This window comes from Diospyros lotus, chromosome 12 (assembly GCF_014633365.1).
Source record: "Diospyros lotus cultivar Yz01 chromosome 12, ASM1463336v1, whole genome shotgun sequence".
Lineage (NCBI taxonomy): Eukaryota > Viridiplantae > Streptophyta > Magnoliopsida > Ericales > Ebenaceae > Diospyros > Diospyros lotus.
The window spans coordinates 32,828,839-32,846,620 of NC_068349.1; the positions used below are offsets into that span (position 1 = coordinate 32,828,839).

Here is a 17,782-nt window from a genome sequence, read left to right on the forward strand (position 1 = left end):
TGAAAGAAATCGAATCGGGAACAGTTCTCGGTACAGCTAAAATATAGCTGCCATTTAGGCTGAAAAACCGAATCGTTGTAGGAGACTCCCGAAAAATTAACGGAACCCTAGGGGGGCTTCGATTTTGCATAATGAGCAACCCTTCAATAGTTTCGGGATGAAACAATAGCCCGATGAGGACACTAGGGCGAAATCGTCCTTTCCAACTAAGATTTGGATTATTAATTGTGAATTTTCAGTATTAAAATGCAAATTTAATCTATGTTTGAGGGCATGGTTGCAATAAGAAAATTATCTAAGTGATATTATGATAAAATTGGAATTTAATAGAGTAATTTTTATAAATATTAGTGTAATATATAATTATATATATGTATAGCCATATATGTATGCGCGTGTGGGCAAGAATGGGCAGTGGGCGTGAATGAGCAGTGGCCAGCTTCTGTGAAGCTTTAATGGCCGAGATTTTGGGCTGGAAATTGGGAGATTGTGGCAGCGAGATTTGAGGAAGAAGATATGGCAGCAAGATTTAAGGGCTGAGCAATTAATGTGATATAAATATATAAATATATAGGCACCTTGGAGAGCAAGCCATGGCTGCCTATAAATAGGCAGGAGAATCGGCCGATTGAAAAGCAAGCAAATGAGAGATCGAGAGAGTATGAGCGACAGTGAAGGACCGAGAGCTCGACGAAGAGAAAGCAAGGCCGAAGATGGCCGCAGCATCCATGGACGAGCAAGGCGGAGCAGAGCTTCCAGCAAGCTCGGATGGCCGACGAGGCTCAGCGATGAAGGCTCGGCAGCAGCGCCTGAGGCGCATAGAAGGCCAGAGGTGGTCTCAATGGGCAGCAACCGAGGGGGCTTGGAGAACCAGCAATGGAGGTCGGTCGAAGCAAAGCTCGGCCATGGCCGACGCGAGGCGGCGCGTTGCAAGCTCGAGCGCGAGGCAGGGGGTGCGTGCGAGGTGGTTGCAGCCAGCGAAGTCGGTGGCAGGGGGCGGAGGCCCAAGCGGCGGTTGGGCATGGTGGATGGGCCAAGTTACAGGGGCGGCCATGGCGGTTCAGCGAGCAAGGGAGGCTTTCACAGGCAGCGGCCGTGGGGGGTGGTCGCACGGGCGAGGGCGCGCGACGTCGATGGCCGCAACGGTGGCTGGCCGGGGTGGCGGCGTGCGGCGAAGCTGGGCTAGGCGGCGGTTGGGACAGCTGGATCGCGCAAGCCATGGAGGAAGAAGACGCGGGGTGCTCCGTTCGCGTAGGTGCTGTGCGAAGAAAGAAGAAGCAGAGGAAGGGAAGAAGAAGAAGAAGAAGAAAGGAGAAAAAAAAAAAAGAAAAGAAGAGAAGATGGAGTTGCAGGCGAGAGGAGGAAGAAGAAGGTGGAGAAGAAGAGGAGAAATAAAAGAAAAAAAGAAAAAGAAATAGAAAAGAAAAAGAAAGGAAAAGAAAAGAAAAGGAAAAATAAATGAGAAAAATGTCAAAAAAAAAAAATTCTAGAAAATAAAGAATTATATTTCGATAATATCCCAGAGATTTTGGCGAGAAAACGGCCCGGGCACGCATTTCGAAAAAATGACACGCATACCGAGGAAGTCAGGGATGCTAAGTCAAGGTAAGAAAAAATTCTTAGAAAATTCCAAAAATTTCATAATACTATTTTATGAATTGTCGTAATAAAATACTTGAGAAAATATTTTATAAATATTTAGTTTGAATTTATTGAGGAAAAATAGGAAAAAATAGAGAAAAAATGATAGAAAATGTCAAAAATTATGGAAAAATAGGTTTTAATGTTTATTTAAATAATTATGGTGATTAGGATGCTTTGAGGCTTAAGTTGAAGAGACTCGTGCAAATTTTGAGGTTGGCACGCAAATCGAGGCAAGGCACAAATATCGAGATAGCCCAATAAGCTTGAGAAGGTAAGTGGTACTTCCTCGAAAATGTTTTCATCATATTGACATGCCCTGATATGTATCCATCACGTAGACTGCATACATGAATATGAAATGCATAAATACACGTTCATATCATTGATCACGCGCATTTGTGACCGTAAGGAGCACGAACTGGCACTGCTGCTTTACCAAGGGTGCACCCATACACCTCGATCTCGAAAGAAGGGGCCGCAAAAATGGTAAGCAGCATGAGGGGTGCAGTTGACACCTACGATGAAAGACATTGCATACACATATGACATAACATTATGTACCCTTACTTAGATAATTTATCATCTAACTTGGGTTTTGTCCCTGCAATATTCAAACGTTCCAGATGGAGATTATAGCAGATACGAGGATAAATGAGGCATGAAATGGCACTTAGCATAGTGCATGAGAAATGAAATGTATGTAACGTAGCCCCTGCATTTAAGTTTTGCTACTTTAGATTTTGAACGTTTTGAGGAATGTTGAAGATGTAAGAATTTATTTATGATTAATGTTAAGATAACATGTTTCGATCTTTGTTTCCGCATTTGATGTGTATAGTGATTCTCTTTCGAGATTAATGTATGGGAATTCTGGGACGGGTTCAAGGAATAGTGTGGTTTAACTTTAGTGTTTAAAAGAAAAAATTTATTGTCCCGGAATTGTCCCAATTTAAAACGCGCCCGAAAAAGTGGGGCGTTACAAGCTATGCCTATAAGGCTCTACTTGTAAGAGGATGGATATCATGTGTAATGAAATTGAATTACCTTGCTTCCTAATTCTCTCTATTCCTCTCTCGTTTCTCTCTAATTCCTGCCTCTCATTCTGTTGATTTCTCTCCCTTCAATTCTATCATTCTAATTTTTCTCCCTAATTCCCATCAAAACCCTAGGTAACCCTAGGAATGTGACAAATGGCATCAGAGCGAGGCGATCCACAACGGTGATTCCAGCTGAGGCAAGTCAGAAAGGCAAGTTTATGAAGTCAATCGTGAATTGGGAAGTAGATTCGTAGGTGATTGTAATCTAGGCAAACCAAAGTGATTCATTGAGAGCAACCAACCCTAGGTTGCTAGCGGGAGAGTCAGATTTTATTAGCTACATTGGAATCTTTCAACAGAGTAGGCAGATCCATCGGAGCGACCTAGATCGAGTTTGTTGCATGAGAAAGGGCGACTCAGCAAAACTGAGTAGGCGGCTCAAATTGGAAGGCGATTGAGATTCGATCGGGCAAGGAAGTGGGTGTCGCGGTTAGAATCCGAAGTGATCGACATTGGGTCGGACGAGGAAGTGGGTGTTGCGATCGTTGTCAATTGCAATCAGTGATTGGGTCAGAACAAGAGGAAGGAAGCATTGATGCATTGCTAGCTAGGCTATCATTGGCAAGAGGTTCGCGATTGGAAGTGATCGCGATTGGATATCAGATCAAAGGCGTTGATCAAGCGATCCAAAGCTGGTCAATTCTTAGCTGTGATTTAGACTATTCTGATTGTTATTCTGACTAGATATTCTAAAAGCAGATTCTGTAATCTGATCCGACTTGAATTTCGGAGGTGATGTTCCTTAGAGAGGAATCTAATGCAACTGATCTTGATCCTAGCTGCAATCTGGAAGCGGGGATAAACTCAATTGTATCTAATCACATTACAAGATCAAATCGATTTCTTTGAAGCAGTGATGGAGGCAAAAATTAGGTTGGTTGAACTTGAAGTTGCTAACGACACGGATTAGGTTTACTGGACCGAATTTAGGTTTAACTTTGAAGTAGAAGTGTGGGTTCAAAAGGTGCAGGGCAGGTTTCGAAGCTAATTAGAACAGGTTGTCTTCTGTAACTGTTCAAAGCCAGCCGATTGTTTGAGGTTGACTCAGAAATTGATTGGGAGGCCATTCAGCAACAGCAGCTAAAGGTTCATTCAAATCAAGGCCACTACTAGTAGCAATGTCTGAAGCAAATTAGGGTTGCTGAACTGAAAGCAACAATTGTAGTGCTTGGGTTTGCTAAATTAGCTTTTTGTGAATTAAGGTTGCTGCATTTTAGTACCAAAATAAGTTTCAGAAGAGCGAAGCTGATCAAGAGTTTGTTACGGTGGTGAAGTTTCAAGGATTGAACCTATCATGGTGGCCGAAGGACTTCTTGAACGTGCATAGCCATTTGGGAAAACATTCAAGGAAGAATGTGATGCAACGGGGGAACTAATCAAGGACGTCAACAAAAAGTTGGACGACTTCTTGATTCTATTTTCACATGAATTTCAGGTTAGTATTCCGATTGAATGTTTATCTAAGGAATATTCTGCTTCCTTAAATCAAATTGGAGATAAGAGTTACAAAGAGGAACTCAACAAGATGAAATAAGAGGGCTCGGTTATGGACTACCTGATCAGGTTTGAGAAATTGAAAGTACTTGTGCTCAATTCCCATCCAACTTTGGCCAAGTCTTATTTTTTATCAAGATTCATTAATGGTCTTAACGATAAGCTGAGGCCTATGGTGAGGATGATGTGTCCGATCACGGTACAACACACAGCTGAGCAAGCTAGGTTGCAAGAGTTGGCACTGGAATCTATTTACAAAAAGCATGGGTCGTCGGCTAAAGGTCATTGTAAGAGCAACCAACAGAACGAAGGAGCTTCTAAGGCTACTAATCAAATAGTGCAAGAAGCTGATGAAGTAGCATTGGAAGAGGAAGATATTGTTCATGCAGTTGATGAGAAGTATAAGGGTGATGAGGTCCTAAGAATAGGACTGGTAGCTGCAAAGAATATGGAAAAATTTAATGAAAGTAAGCCTTTAGTGTACACCAGCAATCAAGAAGTAGAAGATACTCCACTTGAGGAGGTCTCTACTGAAGATGAGAATGGAGATGAGGTTGTGAAGATGGGAGAGGATACGACTACACCAACCATGGAGTTTAAAGATTTTAAGTTTGTTTTTCTTGAAGGCATAAACCATCAACCGCCAGGACGGGAAGAAGTTGTTGAATTACCTACATTGGATCAGGTAGCTTCGATTGAAAAATCAAACAATGGTAAGGAAATCGGTGCTTTAATCAAAGAGAATGACCAATGGAGTACAATTAAAGGTTGGTTAGAGATTGACGAGGGATGCTCATGTTTGGAAGAAATTAATCACATTGAAACCTTCTAGCAGTATATTCTTGATCTAGAGTAGAGGAGGATGGAGAAGGAAAAAGTGAAACAAGATGAAAGGAAGATGGTGGAGGAATTTTTTGAGGGGAATGAGACACTTGCTATTTTGCTTGTTCATATTCCCATTGGAGAGCGGCAACATCAAATCAGGTTTTGGCATGCAGAGCAATTTGAATTCCTCTTTGCTATTGGAGATGATGGGTGTCATGAACCTAGGGTTCGTGATAGGTTAGAAGAGGAATTGAGAAAGAAACTGAGAAGAAATGAAGAGGGAGATTGAATAGAATTAGGGAGAGAAGGAATGTAACAGTGAAGAACGAGAGAGAGAGAGAGAGAGAGAGAAAGAGAGAAATTGTAGAGAGAATCAGATATTCATTTACTCATTTCTTGCATATCTTCTCCTCTTACAATGAGGCATTTATATAGGCTTCATCTAACAAAAATAACAGCATCCATGTGCTGTAACAGTATTGCAAAAATATCTCCTAACAACTTGCTAAGTCTATTACTATAATGCCCTTGTATGGAAGCTTGGGTCATGACAATTCCCCCCTCCTTAAGAGAGTTCTTGTCCCCAAGAAGTTGCCGCAAGTAGCCATTGCTCTTCATCCAACTCCAACCTTCTCTATGCAGATAATCCTCCTTTCTTTCTTTCTACTTCTAAGTCTCTTCTTCTTCATTCTTAGGTTTTCAAGATCAATTCCAAGTATGAATTGGCCCAGAATTTCAATAGGGAAAATTTCATAACCATCCAAAACAAGTAAGAAGGGTAGATCTTCAACTATTGTTGCTGTTACTATATCCCCATTCAACCCACAGCCATGTTTTGCTGCAGAAATATCAACAGCAGCCTCAAAATGCAGCAATGGAGGTTTGTATTCTTTCCTTGAATACTCGTACCAAGGCTGTTTGAGAGCATTAACATTAGGAGATGCTGCAACTTCACTTCCAGCCAACAATTGCTCAATAATTGACACCTGGCCAAGCGTTTCAGCACTAGTAAGAGTGCTTGAAAGGCTGTCAATTGATTGAGTGTCATCCTCCAATCCCTTTTCCTCACTTTTTTCTTCCTTTAAGTTGAACTGCTCTTGTTGCAGAATCCCAAAAACATCACCATCAAGAACTTCTTTTCCAAAGGAATCGGTGTATTCCTTTAATTCTCCTTTTGCCCACACACCTTGTACCGAACCCCCGCAAAGCCTGCTATTGCTGCCAGCATTGTCATTATCGTCATCTTTCTTGTCCATTCCACCTAGGCCGATATACTTCTTCAACTCCATATTGGGGGTAGGCAGTGAATCTGCTTCTCGCCTCCTAAATTACTCTTTCGGCTGCTCCATTTTAAGGAATTCATCTTTGTTAAAACTTCCGTGATAATTATCAAAGTATTCCACCGGAAAGTTGTAATGATACTTTTTAATCAATATCATTGCAAACTCTTGCAGCTTCTCGCGGAACATTCGACCGAATTCCTTGCACTCTTCTTGTATTACACTTCTTGTTTCCTTGTCAACTTGGCTGATCCCCTTCTCTTGTTCCCTGTTGCTGCCCCCTGGAAATGCAGCCTTCTTTGGCTGCCATTGAGGTTCCATTCCAGCTAAAAGTGAAGCATTTTGCTTCATGTATGCACTGTTTTCCATGGCTGATTTTTCACCAATAGTATACTTCGAAGTCCAAGTAAAAGGAGTTCTACACATGATGAATCCCACACTTCCCTTCTGTTGCTGTCTGAAATTTCCGTTAAAACTAACTGCAACTTCCGAGCCGACGGTTACTTCTCCCCTTGGGTTATGATCGGCAATCGAATTTGCTAGAATAATTTGCTTCGCCTTACTAACAGCACCTGCAACAGCTGAATTTCAAACCGAGAGCCACTAAATGCATTGTTAGAACCACTTGGCCAAGTCGCCTCCAGCACAGCCTCCCGAATAGATCGACTTTGCTATTCAATCCATTCCTTGTTGTGTCTAAGATTGCTTCCTGCGATCCTTTGCGTTTAGCAACCGTCGTCAGTGGAACTCCTTCCAATCCTGATTGGGCGATATTTCTGATTGGAGGTGTTCAATCTGTTCGCCCAGACTGCTGGACTCACCTCGGGTCCTTCTTCTAGTTCTGCCCAATCACCGACCGTTAAAAATGGCTGCGACAGCCACTGCACCACCGTGAGGAACCCGCTGCACAATCACCAGACCACTGCAATTAACTCGGCTGCAACACTAACTTCCTTGCCCGACCAAACCGCGATCGCTTGGAACTCTTACACCAGTCGCTCACTCCAGTCGCGACCCACCTGGATGTCCACGTCTCCTCCTTTAGCGGACTCCCACACCAATCGCGAATTCTCCTCTGTACTGATCGATGATGGGCTCAAGTCCAGTGGATCTTCGCAACGCTTCAAGTATGCTCGCCTATCGACCCACTCCAATCGCCATCCAACTCCACCTTAAACCTCTACTCGATCGATTTCACAGAAAGTCGCATATTCCTACTCGCCCAATCACCGTCATTGGTTTCAGAATTCACTCATCTTCGCTTCAGCTCGAATTCGCTAACTCTGCTTTAGCGACTCTGATATGGCCTTAGAAGTTGCCCGAATTCCCTTTGGAAACCGCCTTCCGAAATCGTCCAAATCTGGTTCGACAGTTGAGGACTACCGCTTAGTTGTAGTCGAACTAATCAAAGGCTTAGGACGAGCTTTGTTGCGGTCTCCTGAGGGTTCGATCGACTCTGTTGGAGCTCACTATGAGTTTGATCAACTCTATTGCAGCTCCTCAAGAGTTCGCTTCTCTCACCGGAAATTCGTCGGACGCTGATTGTTGCTACGATGCTGGAATTACTTAACAGAGGATGGCCGAGGAACGAACAGCTTTGATACCATTTGTCACGACGCTTCAGGTATGCTCGCTTATCGACCCACTCCAATCGTGAACGCTTCTCTATACTGATTGATGATGGGCTCCGTTATGAATCGGCGACGGAAATTACAGCCGACCAAATCAACCCACTCACTTACAAGAACGATTGAATTTACAACCAAGGAATGATTGGCTTTGGTCGGAATCGCCTTCCGGAATCGTCCAGAGGTTTGGCTAGGGTTGTGATAATGAGGTGGAAGGAATGACAAATCAATTGGACCTATTTTCAATTGCAATGGGGAAGAGGTGGATGGCTAGACTTGGTGTTGTAGAAAATCATAGGACTGTTACGATTGAAGAAAAAGCAAAAGAAAAGGAAACTATGAGATAAGAACAAGAAAAGGAAAAGAAGAAACCCGATGGTGAAGATGGGCATTGGATGAAGAAACAATGGCTTGGTTGTAATAAGTTTCTTGGAGACAAAAAACCTTTTAAAGCGGGGGGGGGGGGAATTGTCATTACTCTAGGAGCAATAGAGGGTCATTATTGTAATAGGGTTATAATAGTTTATTAGGAGACATTTTGCAAGTTGTGAGGAGCACATGAGAACTGTTAGGAAATCAGTTCGCAACTAGTTATGCCTATAAAAAAGCTACTTGTAAGAGAATGGATATCATGTGTGTAATGAAATTGAATTCCTTTTTCTTTATAATTCTCTCTATTCCACTCTCTTTTCTCTCTAATTCATCCCTCTCTTTCTACTGATTTCTCTCCCTCCTTCAATTCTATCATTCTGATTTCTCCCCCTAATTCCCATCACAACCCTAGGTAAACCTAGGAATGTGGCAATCCATCTCCTACCAAAGTTCCATGAGTGTATTGTAATATTCAGTTACATTCATGGAGCCTTGATGGGTATTTCGAATGTTGGACCTAACTTCAAAGCACTAAGAGGTGTTCTCAACATTCGAGTAGACCTCTTGCGCAACTTCCCATATCTCTCTTGCCGTTTTGTAGAATAAATAGATTCTGCCTATGCTTGGCTTCACAGAATTGATGAGCCAAGCCACCACGATTGAGTTTTCGGCCTCCCATGCTCCATAGTTCGATGATCTCTTCAATGATGGTAAGATTGCCCTCGTTAGATGTCAGCCTTTCCTCTTCCTCTGATCACAAGGATCACAGACTGCGACCATTCTCAATAATTAACTATGTTGAGTTTATGGTGAGTGATTTGCAAAGATAGGTTTTTGACTAAGGGTGATGGTGATTTGGTTATAACATTGATAGGTGGGGTGGTGGACGATTCTGCTAAAGTCGGCTGGTTTCTGGCCATGTTTGGATGGGATTTAACAACCTAGGGCTACCAGAACCGGTGGCTCAGATACCATGAAACAAAAGGTATTAGAGAATAAATTCTTATCTTGTTTTTTCCATTGAGCTGATCACATGTATATATAAAGGTTTGACAACTCTCTCTTACAAATTCAAAGAAAAAATTAACTCCTATAATCAAGGAGATTCTTTTTTTATCTTCTCCTAACAAACCTATCTTCTTATCTTCTCCTCTAACAAACCTAATCCTAGCCCCCAAAAATACAGGAAATACAAAAATACAGAAAATAAAGAGATAAATATATAGGCAAATAGTAAATCTCCAAAAAAATTTTATGTGTATATATATATATGCACATAACAAGTAACAGGAAGATTCAGATAATTAACTTGTTTTGTCTAAAGTAGATGAAAAAGTTTTTATCCCTGCCATGCTTTAAGCAAGAAAAGCATGGAGCACTGTAACTGGAGATAGAAAGAACCAATGTTTTTATTTTCATTTTTTTCATTTTTGTGGTGAGCAAATTCTGAGACACAAACTCCCATCACAAACTCAGGTATTTATGAAGCACGATGAAACAGCAGCAACACAAGGAGATGATATAATTGATAAGCAATTGAAAATGAGTCTTCTTTGTTTTCATTTCTGTTAAGTTATTTGCCTTTAAATGGACTTGAAATCCATTTTTCTTAAATTATTTACTCAGTTAGTAAATCCTCTTACCTAACTACAAAATGTCCACATGAATGCTATTTTGCCATTTCACTATATTTCAAGGGACATAATAAGCAAACCATAATATAACATAATCAAATTCCACAGAATTTGGAAAGATGTTTGGTGCTGTAACAAAACTTTGGGAGATTTCCCAAACCTCTTTCGTCTAAACTAACGAGAATTAAAGATGCAAAGATGGGGATTATCAGGCAATTTCTTCCCATCAACTTGCATGACCCCCTTAGTTCATACAATTTTAAAGATTGAGAAATCAAATCACACACAGCATTCTTTGGAATGGTAAATGTTCACCTGGTGACATGAAAGGTAAGAATAGAAACGTGAGTTAAGTTCCAAGAAACAGATTTAAAAGCTTTACTCATCCTATGGGACCCCCTATATCAAAAGGAAAACAGACTTTCCCTAGAAAGCTTTGTAGGATTGAGGACATCTCCAAATGTCATCTTTTCATTTTGACTTTCTATCTTTGCTCCCATTTTTACAATAGATAATTTTAAGAAGCTAGGCCAAGTTGCTACAAAATGGTGTAACATGTGAAAGATGGCTGTAAAATCAGTAGCTCATATTTCTGCTGCATTTTAGAATTGCTAGAGAATCCGGAGCAGTATTTATTGAAATTTTAGCATTCGATGGCCATACTGACCTCAGTTTTAGATCTTCTTTTTGATTGGTATATTCTTGCCCAATAAGGAGCTTTGAGTTGAGCTTGGATCCCCGCAATTTTTGTGTTATGTGGTGTATCTGGCACGAGAAAAATATGAAATCTTTTGATGGCGTAGATCAACACAGCCTCAAAGGACCAATTATTTTCTCTTTAGTTTTAGGGTGAGAGCCAGACTCCCCTTGTTTATCATTTCTTTTCTGAAGTTCTAGCTGATATCACTTGTTTTCAGATTGACGGATTCACTTCTTTTCTACAGGGTTCAGCCAATTTGGAGTGTCTTTTGTATTACTTATAAAAAAAAAAGGCAGCTGGATAAAATACTAGAAGTCAAATAAATAAAGGTAAAGGAAGGATTGCTGCTTAAGAATAAGGAAAGGGAAATAGTTAGAACTTTCTTAATGGATGGCCAATTCTTACCCAGAGTGCTAAATGCTTATCATGAATAGATTCCCTTAAGGATATAAGTGCTCCCATGGAAATCTACAGGAAGCAAAAATGCAAGAGAAATATTCAGTCAATTGTACCAACCTTTCATTTACAGTGTGAAGTATCGGATAGAAAGGTCCCACAAGCATAGCAAGGAAGCGCAGATTGGGCTCTGGTGCATCTGGAAAGGTACTGAGATCTGCCTGAAAAATGATTAAATCGCATGGTTTCACAAATTTCACACCATATAACAAGAGTGCAGTAAGAAAGATTTCACAAATGAAGCTTTTTTGGTTAAACTACCTCAAGTTGGGGAAGGAATGCAACCAACCGAATTGTCAAATCTTGAAGCAACTACAAACTAATTGACATTAGAATGCAAGGTTTACTGACAGGAAATAAATTTATCAAGCATTGTGATTGTCTGCATGCAATTAGTCAATGTGATCCACCTGGAGATGCATATCATGAGCATCTTGTTTGTGTGAAATTATTTGCGGCAACAAGTAATTTACAACTGGTTGAAACTCTGATTCAAGGCCAGCAACTGAAACCCCAATCAACTGCAACGAGGATCAAAGTGTGAAATTAGATGAGGTGAATGCAGAAATATTTGCAAATAAGGGTGAAGTATGCCTAATAATGCATAAAGATTAAAAGGTTGAAATATGGAGGGGGACACGTGCAAGCACAAAATCACTGTCCTCTATGTACAAGCAGTAAGGCATTTTTGCCTTAGAAAGTGATCAAATATATATATATATATATATATTATTTAACTATTGGAAGATAACAATTATTTTTTATTTACAATTACACAGAACTTGCGATAATATGTCTGCTATTGCTATGACAAAAAATCCTGTTTTTCATGCTAGGACTAAGCATATTGAACTCAGACATCACTACATTCGAGATTTAGTATAGAAGGGTGAAATTCAACTGAAGTTTGTGAGGACAAATGAGCAGCCAGCAGACATGCTCACCAAGGCAATCAGTTCAGAAAAGTGCAAGAAGTTCAAAGCTCAATTAAAAATCACAAATTAAGTGAGGAATTTGTGAGATAATTTGTGATTTTCAGCATATCAAGGAGCATCTAAAGTGGTTTCCAGAAGCATTTAAATACATAGCATTTAAAGTATTATGAAAGGCTTTATAGTAGTCTTTTTGTTTGCATTAATTCTCTAGGAGTCTTTTTGTATTCCAAAGCTGCTGTAAATGCTTTGATTAGCCTTTATGGTTGTTTGGCTCTATATAAAGAGAAAAAAAAATGAGAACCCATATCAAATTTAGTTAAAAAAAAAAAAAAGAAGTTGCAGCTCTGCAATATTATCCAACATTTGTGGTTCTCTCAAAAGTTTTATTTTTAAAACCACTCTACTTCTGCATGCACCAACAAATTTTGGTATCAGAGCAAACATCCCAATTCCAGTTTCAAAATGACCTCAAATCCTCCATCTACATCAAGCACAATGTTCTCCTACTCTCAAAGTCAAGTTCCCATCTTTGAGGGTGAAAACTATAGATCAAATTCTCCATCTACATCAAGCACTATGTTCTCCTACTCTCAAAGCCAAGTTCCCATCTTTGAGGGTGAAAACTATAGATATTGGAGTGATCAAATGTTGTTGTTCTTCATCTCTCGAGATTCGTGGGAATTGATGGAAGAGGATTATGAAGAACCACCAGCTGCAGGCTCGAATACAGCTTGGACTGCAGAGAATTAAACCCAATACAAGAAGAATACAAAGAAGAACGCCCTAGCCTTGAGATATCTACATCAAGGCGTAAGCAAGTCCATCTACTCTGCATCTACGATATCACAAAGGCCAAAGTTGCTTGGGAAACATTGAAGAAGGAGTTCCAAGGTTGTTTCCATAAGGCTGCAGTCACTTTGGAAAAGTTTTGACACTTTATCCATGAAGGATTCCGAATCAATAAAGGAGTTATTTTCAAGGGTTTCGGAGATTGTGAATCAAATCAGAAGCTATGGAGATCAGATAGACAAAAAGAAGGATGTGGAGAAAATTCTTAGGAGTTTACCTCCTAAATTTGATCATGCAACAGCTGCCATCGAAGAATCCAAGGACTTATCAAAGATCACTATGTTTGATCTCACCAATTCTTTGGAAGCACACGAAGAAAGGATCAAGAAGTCTTCAAGTCAGCCCTTGGAGCAGGCTTTTCAATCCAAGGTGAATCTAAAAGGAAGGATCAAGAGAAGAAGGGAGGCCAATTTCAGCACGGAAGAGTCCCAAAAAGTCAAGGTAGAAGTCGTGGAAGAGGCCATGGATGTGGAAGAGGCTTTCAGCCTCAAAAACAGAACAACCAAGGCCCTTATTGCATCATTTGCAAGAAGACCAATCATGTAGTTGCTGATTGTTACCACAAATGCAAAAAGAGTCGAATCCCTAACCACTCTCAAAGGGATTGCTGGCATCAAAACGCTGAGAAATCTGAGGCCAATTTCTCTAAGGATAATAATGAAGAACATGTTTTTTACACCTGTTTAAGTACAAAAAGCAAGGAGGACAAAGTATGGTTCCTAGATTGCAGGTGCAGTAATCACATGATAGGGAACAAGGAGCTCTTTGTGGAGATTGATGAGAGCGTCTTAAATTCTGCTATCCTTGGAGATGGCAAAGCAAAAAGAATTAAGGGCAAAGGAGTCATTGCTGTCCATACTAAATCGGGAGAGAAAAGGTATATTCATGATGTACTTTACATTCTAAATTTGGCTCACAATCTCTCAAGTGTTGGACAGCTTGTTCAAAAGGGTTATCAAATTCATTTTGATAACAATGAGTGCAAGGTTGATAAGAAGAACAACATGGTCATGGCAAAAATTGAAATGACCAAAAACAAGGTGTTTCCAATTGCAATGTCATATTCTAATGACATGGCTCTCAAGGGAGAAAGCATTGAGGAATCCCTACTTTGGCACTTACGATATGGACACCTACATCAAAGGGGACTTCGGCTTTCACAGCAAAAGGAGATAGTGAAGGGACTTCCCCAAATTGAGCAGAAAGATCAGGTATGTGAAGGCTGTATTTTTGGGAAAATGCGTCATCTTCCATTTCCAAAAACAGCATGGAGAGCCAAAGCACTGTTGGAGTTAGTACATGCTGATATATTCGACCCAACAAGAACCCCCCTCTCTTGGTAATAAGAGATATTTCTTGTTGTTTGTTGATGATTATACTCGGATGGTTCGGCTTTATTTTATCCATGCAAAATCAGATGCCTTTTCTGTATTTCTTGAATAAATCTCCTAACAAGGATAAGTTTGATGAAAAAGGAGAAAAGTTGTTATTTGTTGGATATAGTGACGAATCCAAGGGATATAGATTGTTAAATCCCCAAACTAACAAGTTGATTGTTGCAAGAGATGTTATATTTGATGAAATGACAGTGTAACAATGGAGTTCCAGCTCTCCAAACTCAATTAAAGTGACTAACTCTGGTCCTGCAGAAAGTACAGAGACTGAAGAGGCAGATCAGACACAAAATCCAGCAAATACAAAAGCTGGAAGTACTACTGGAAGACAGGTTTCAGGTTCTGGAGCCACAAGTTCAGTAGAATCTTTATCTACAGCCCCTAATTTAAGAAGATCGGGTAGAATTAGAAGACCTCCTAAATGGTATGGTGATTTCAGGAGTTATTCAGACAATGAAAATGCAGAATTTGCTCTTTTTTCTTGTGAGCCACAAAAATTCAAAGAAGCAGTAAAAGAAGACAAGTGGCTGAAGGCAATGGATGAAGAGATTGCAATAATAGAAAAGAATAGGACATGGGAGATGGTTGACCTTCCTAAAAAACAAGGAAGTGATTGGCCTGAAATGAGTCTTTAAGACCAAGTATAATGAAGATGGAAGCATGCAGAAAAATAAAGCAAGACTTGTTACAAAAGGGTATGTCCAGCAGCCCAGTGTGGATTTTAATGAAACTTTTGCACCAGTGGCACGCATTGAAACTATCAGAATGGTACTGCCATAGCAGCCCAATTAGAGTTGCAGGTTTATCAACTGGATGTGAAGTCAGTTTTCCTTACTGGAGAGCTTGAAGAGGAAGTCTATGTGGAGCACCCTCCAAGCTATGAGCTTAAGGGTAAAGAAGAAAAAGTTTACAGGCTGAGGAAGGCTTTATATGGACTTAAACACTCCTAGAGCTTGGAACAGCAGGATAGATTCCTATTTCCAGCAAAGTGGTTTCCATAGAAGTCTGAATGAGTCATCACTTTATGTGAAATGGAATCTACATGGGAAATAACCTGAAGTTACTTCCTGATTTTAAGCAGTCAATAATGCATGAATTCAAAATGACTGACTTGGGTGTTATGAAGTATTTTCTTGGCATACAGGTGAAGCAAGGAAAAGGGGAAATTTTCATTTCCCAAGAAAAATACACCCTTGATACTCTGAGAAAGTTTCAGATGCTAAATTTGAAATCTGTTTCCACTCCTATGGCATTAAATGAGAAGCTAAAGGTTGATGATGAGTCCAAGAAGGTAGGTGAAGGGTTGTATTGAAATTTGATTGGTTCCTTGTTATATTTGACCCACACTAGGCCAGATATTATGTAGGCTTACGGTAAGCTATCCAGATTCATGAGTAGCCCGAGCACATTGCATTAATCTGCAGCGAACAAGGTGCTAAGATATCTTAATGGAACCAGGAAACTTGGACTCAGGTATAATGAAGAATTAAGAGTATTTTTTAAATAGATTCACTGACAGTGACTGGGCAAGATCCTAGGAAGATAGAAAGAGTACTTCAGCTTTTGTGTTTCTCTTGGAAAGTAACATTATTTCGTGGAGTTCAAGGAAGCAACAAACTGTTGCATTATCATCAGTAGAGGCCGAGTATATTGCAGCTACGGAAGCGGCTTGTGAAGCTATTTGGTTTGCAAAATTGCTTGTTGACCTAGGCCAGAAGCAAGAGGTGCCTACGGTAATTTGTTGCGATAATATGTCTGCTATTGCTATGATAAAAAATCCTGTTTTTCACGCCAGGACTAAGCATATTGAACTCAGACATCACTACATTCAAGATTTAGTACAGAAGGGTGAGATTCAACTGAAGCTTGTGAGTACAAATGAGCAGCCAGCAAACATGCTCACCAAGGCAATCAGTTCAGAAAAGTGCAAGAAGTTCAAAGCTCAATTAAAAATCACAAATTAAGGGGAATTTATGAGATAATTTATGATTTTCAGCATATCAAGGAGCATCTAAAGTGGTTTCCAAAAGCATTTAAATACATAGGATTTAAAGTATTATCAAAGGCTTTATAGTAGTCTTTTTGTTTTCCAATATAGCATTAATTCTCTAGGAGTCTTTTTGTATTCCAAAGTTGTTGTAAATGCTTTGATTAGCCTTTATGGTTGTTTGGCTCTATATAAAGAGAAAACAAATGAGAAGCCATATCAGATTTAGTAAAAAATAAATAAATAAAATATTATCCAACATTTGTGGTTCTCTCAAAAGTTTTATTTTTAAAACCGTTATACTCCCACATGCACCAACAAGGTGCTCTTTCCTTATTCGCTTGATTGCTTTGTTCATATTCAATTGTATATTATTTTCCTTTTGTATATATTTTCTGATGTAATCTAGAAATCATCTAACTAGGAAAATTCCTAATTAGACTTAGGAATGTTGCCTATTATGATAGGCGTGTATGTGTATATATCAGCTGCAGGTTTAGCCTCAATTTAATAAGATTGGAGATTATTTTTCATCCTTTTGACATGGTATCAGAGCCAGGTTCAATTTCCTAGCGTTTGAAACCAAAAATCGTGCCCTAATTTGTCTTCTATTGATCCAATCTCCTTCATTCAACTTGAGTTATGTTTGAAACTGTCAACTTCGCTGGGACTGACAAGGCTAAAGGCGGAATTCAAGAGAATTCCGACGATTGAGAGCGATAGAGAGAGAGAGAATGAATTGAGAGAGAAGAGATAACAGAAAGGAGAGAGAAAATATAGAATATTCTCATTAATTATGCCCAATGGCTTAGTACAATCCATATATATATAGGTTGTTAGCGGCCATTCTAGAAGGTTGCTACTGTCCAGATAATATGCCGAGGCTCACCCATTAGGTTGACAAAATATGGATGGTCTTAACTACCCCCCCCCCCCCAATAAGATATTTCTTGTCCCCAAGAAATCACAAAAGTCCAGCCACCCGAGGAAACCGTGTGAGCAAGTCTGGAAGGTATTCCCAAGTTGCGTCGTCTGGAGGCCGATTTGTCCACTGCACCTGCACCTGAATCAGAGGTAAAGAACCCTGATAGGTGACTCTCCTGTCAATAATGGCTAGAGGTTCAGATGCTCCTAGAAATTCCTCCTCCAACACTGGCTGTGTTGCACTTACCGCTTCATGTGGTCCTACCAACTTCTTGAGTAGTGACACATGGAAAACTGGATGGATGCCTACTCCATCTAGCAATTGGAGTCTATAAGCGGTGCTCCCCACTTTGGTTGTTACTTGAAAGGGGCCAAAGTACTTAGGCCCTAGCTTAGAGGGAGGCTTACCGGTAAATAGTCGTTGCTAAAAACGTCTCACCTTCAAGTATACTGAATCCCCTGCTTCAAAATTTCTTTCAGTTCTCCTTCTATCTGCCATTTGTTTCATGTGATTCTGCGCCACCGTCAATTCCTTTTTAATTAACTTAAGTGCTTCTTGTCTC

The 17,782-nt window shown here is 40.1% G+C and overlaps 1 protein-coding gene across 4 annotated transcripts in view; it reads right to left on the reverse strand.

Annotated features, from left to right (window-relative positions):
• LOC127814284 (uncharacterized) overlaps window positions 1-17,782 on the reverse strand; it is a 159,081-nt gene that overhangs the window by 95,423 nt on the left and 45,876 nt on the right. For 3 of the 4 annotated variants that reach the window (XR_008026325.1, XM_052355701.1, XM_052355700.1), the window contains exons 4-6: window positions 11,541-11,651; window positions 11,392-11,442; window positions 11,191-11,291 (exon numbers count right to left, since the gene is read on the reverse strand). Coding sequence is in view for 3 of the 4 variants with exons in the window: in XM_052355701.1 (XP_052211661.1) it covers window positions 11,191-11,291; window positions 11,392-11,442; window positions 11,541-11,651 (263 nt within the window). In the remaining variant the exon portion in view is untranslated. Of the gene's footprint in view, window positions 1-11,190; window positions 11,292-11,391; window positions 11,450-11,540; window positions 11,652-17,782 lie in introns of those variants that run through there. The other variant, XM_052355702.1, reaches the window with a different exon arrangement.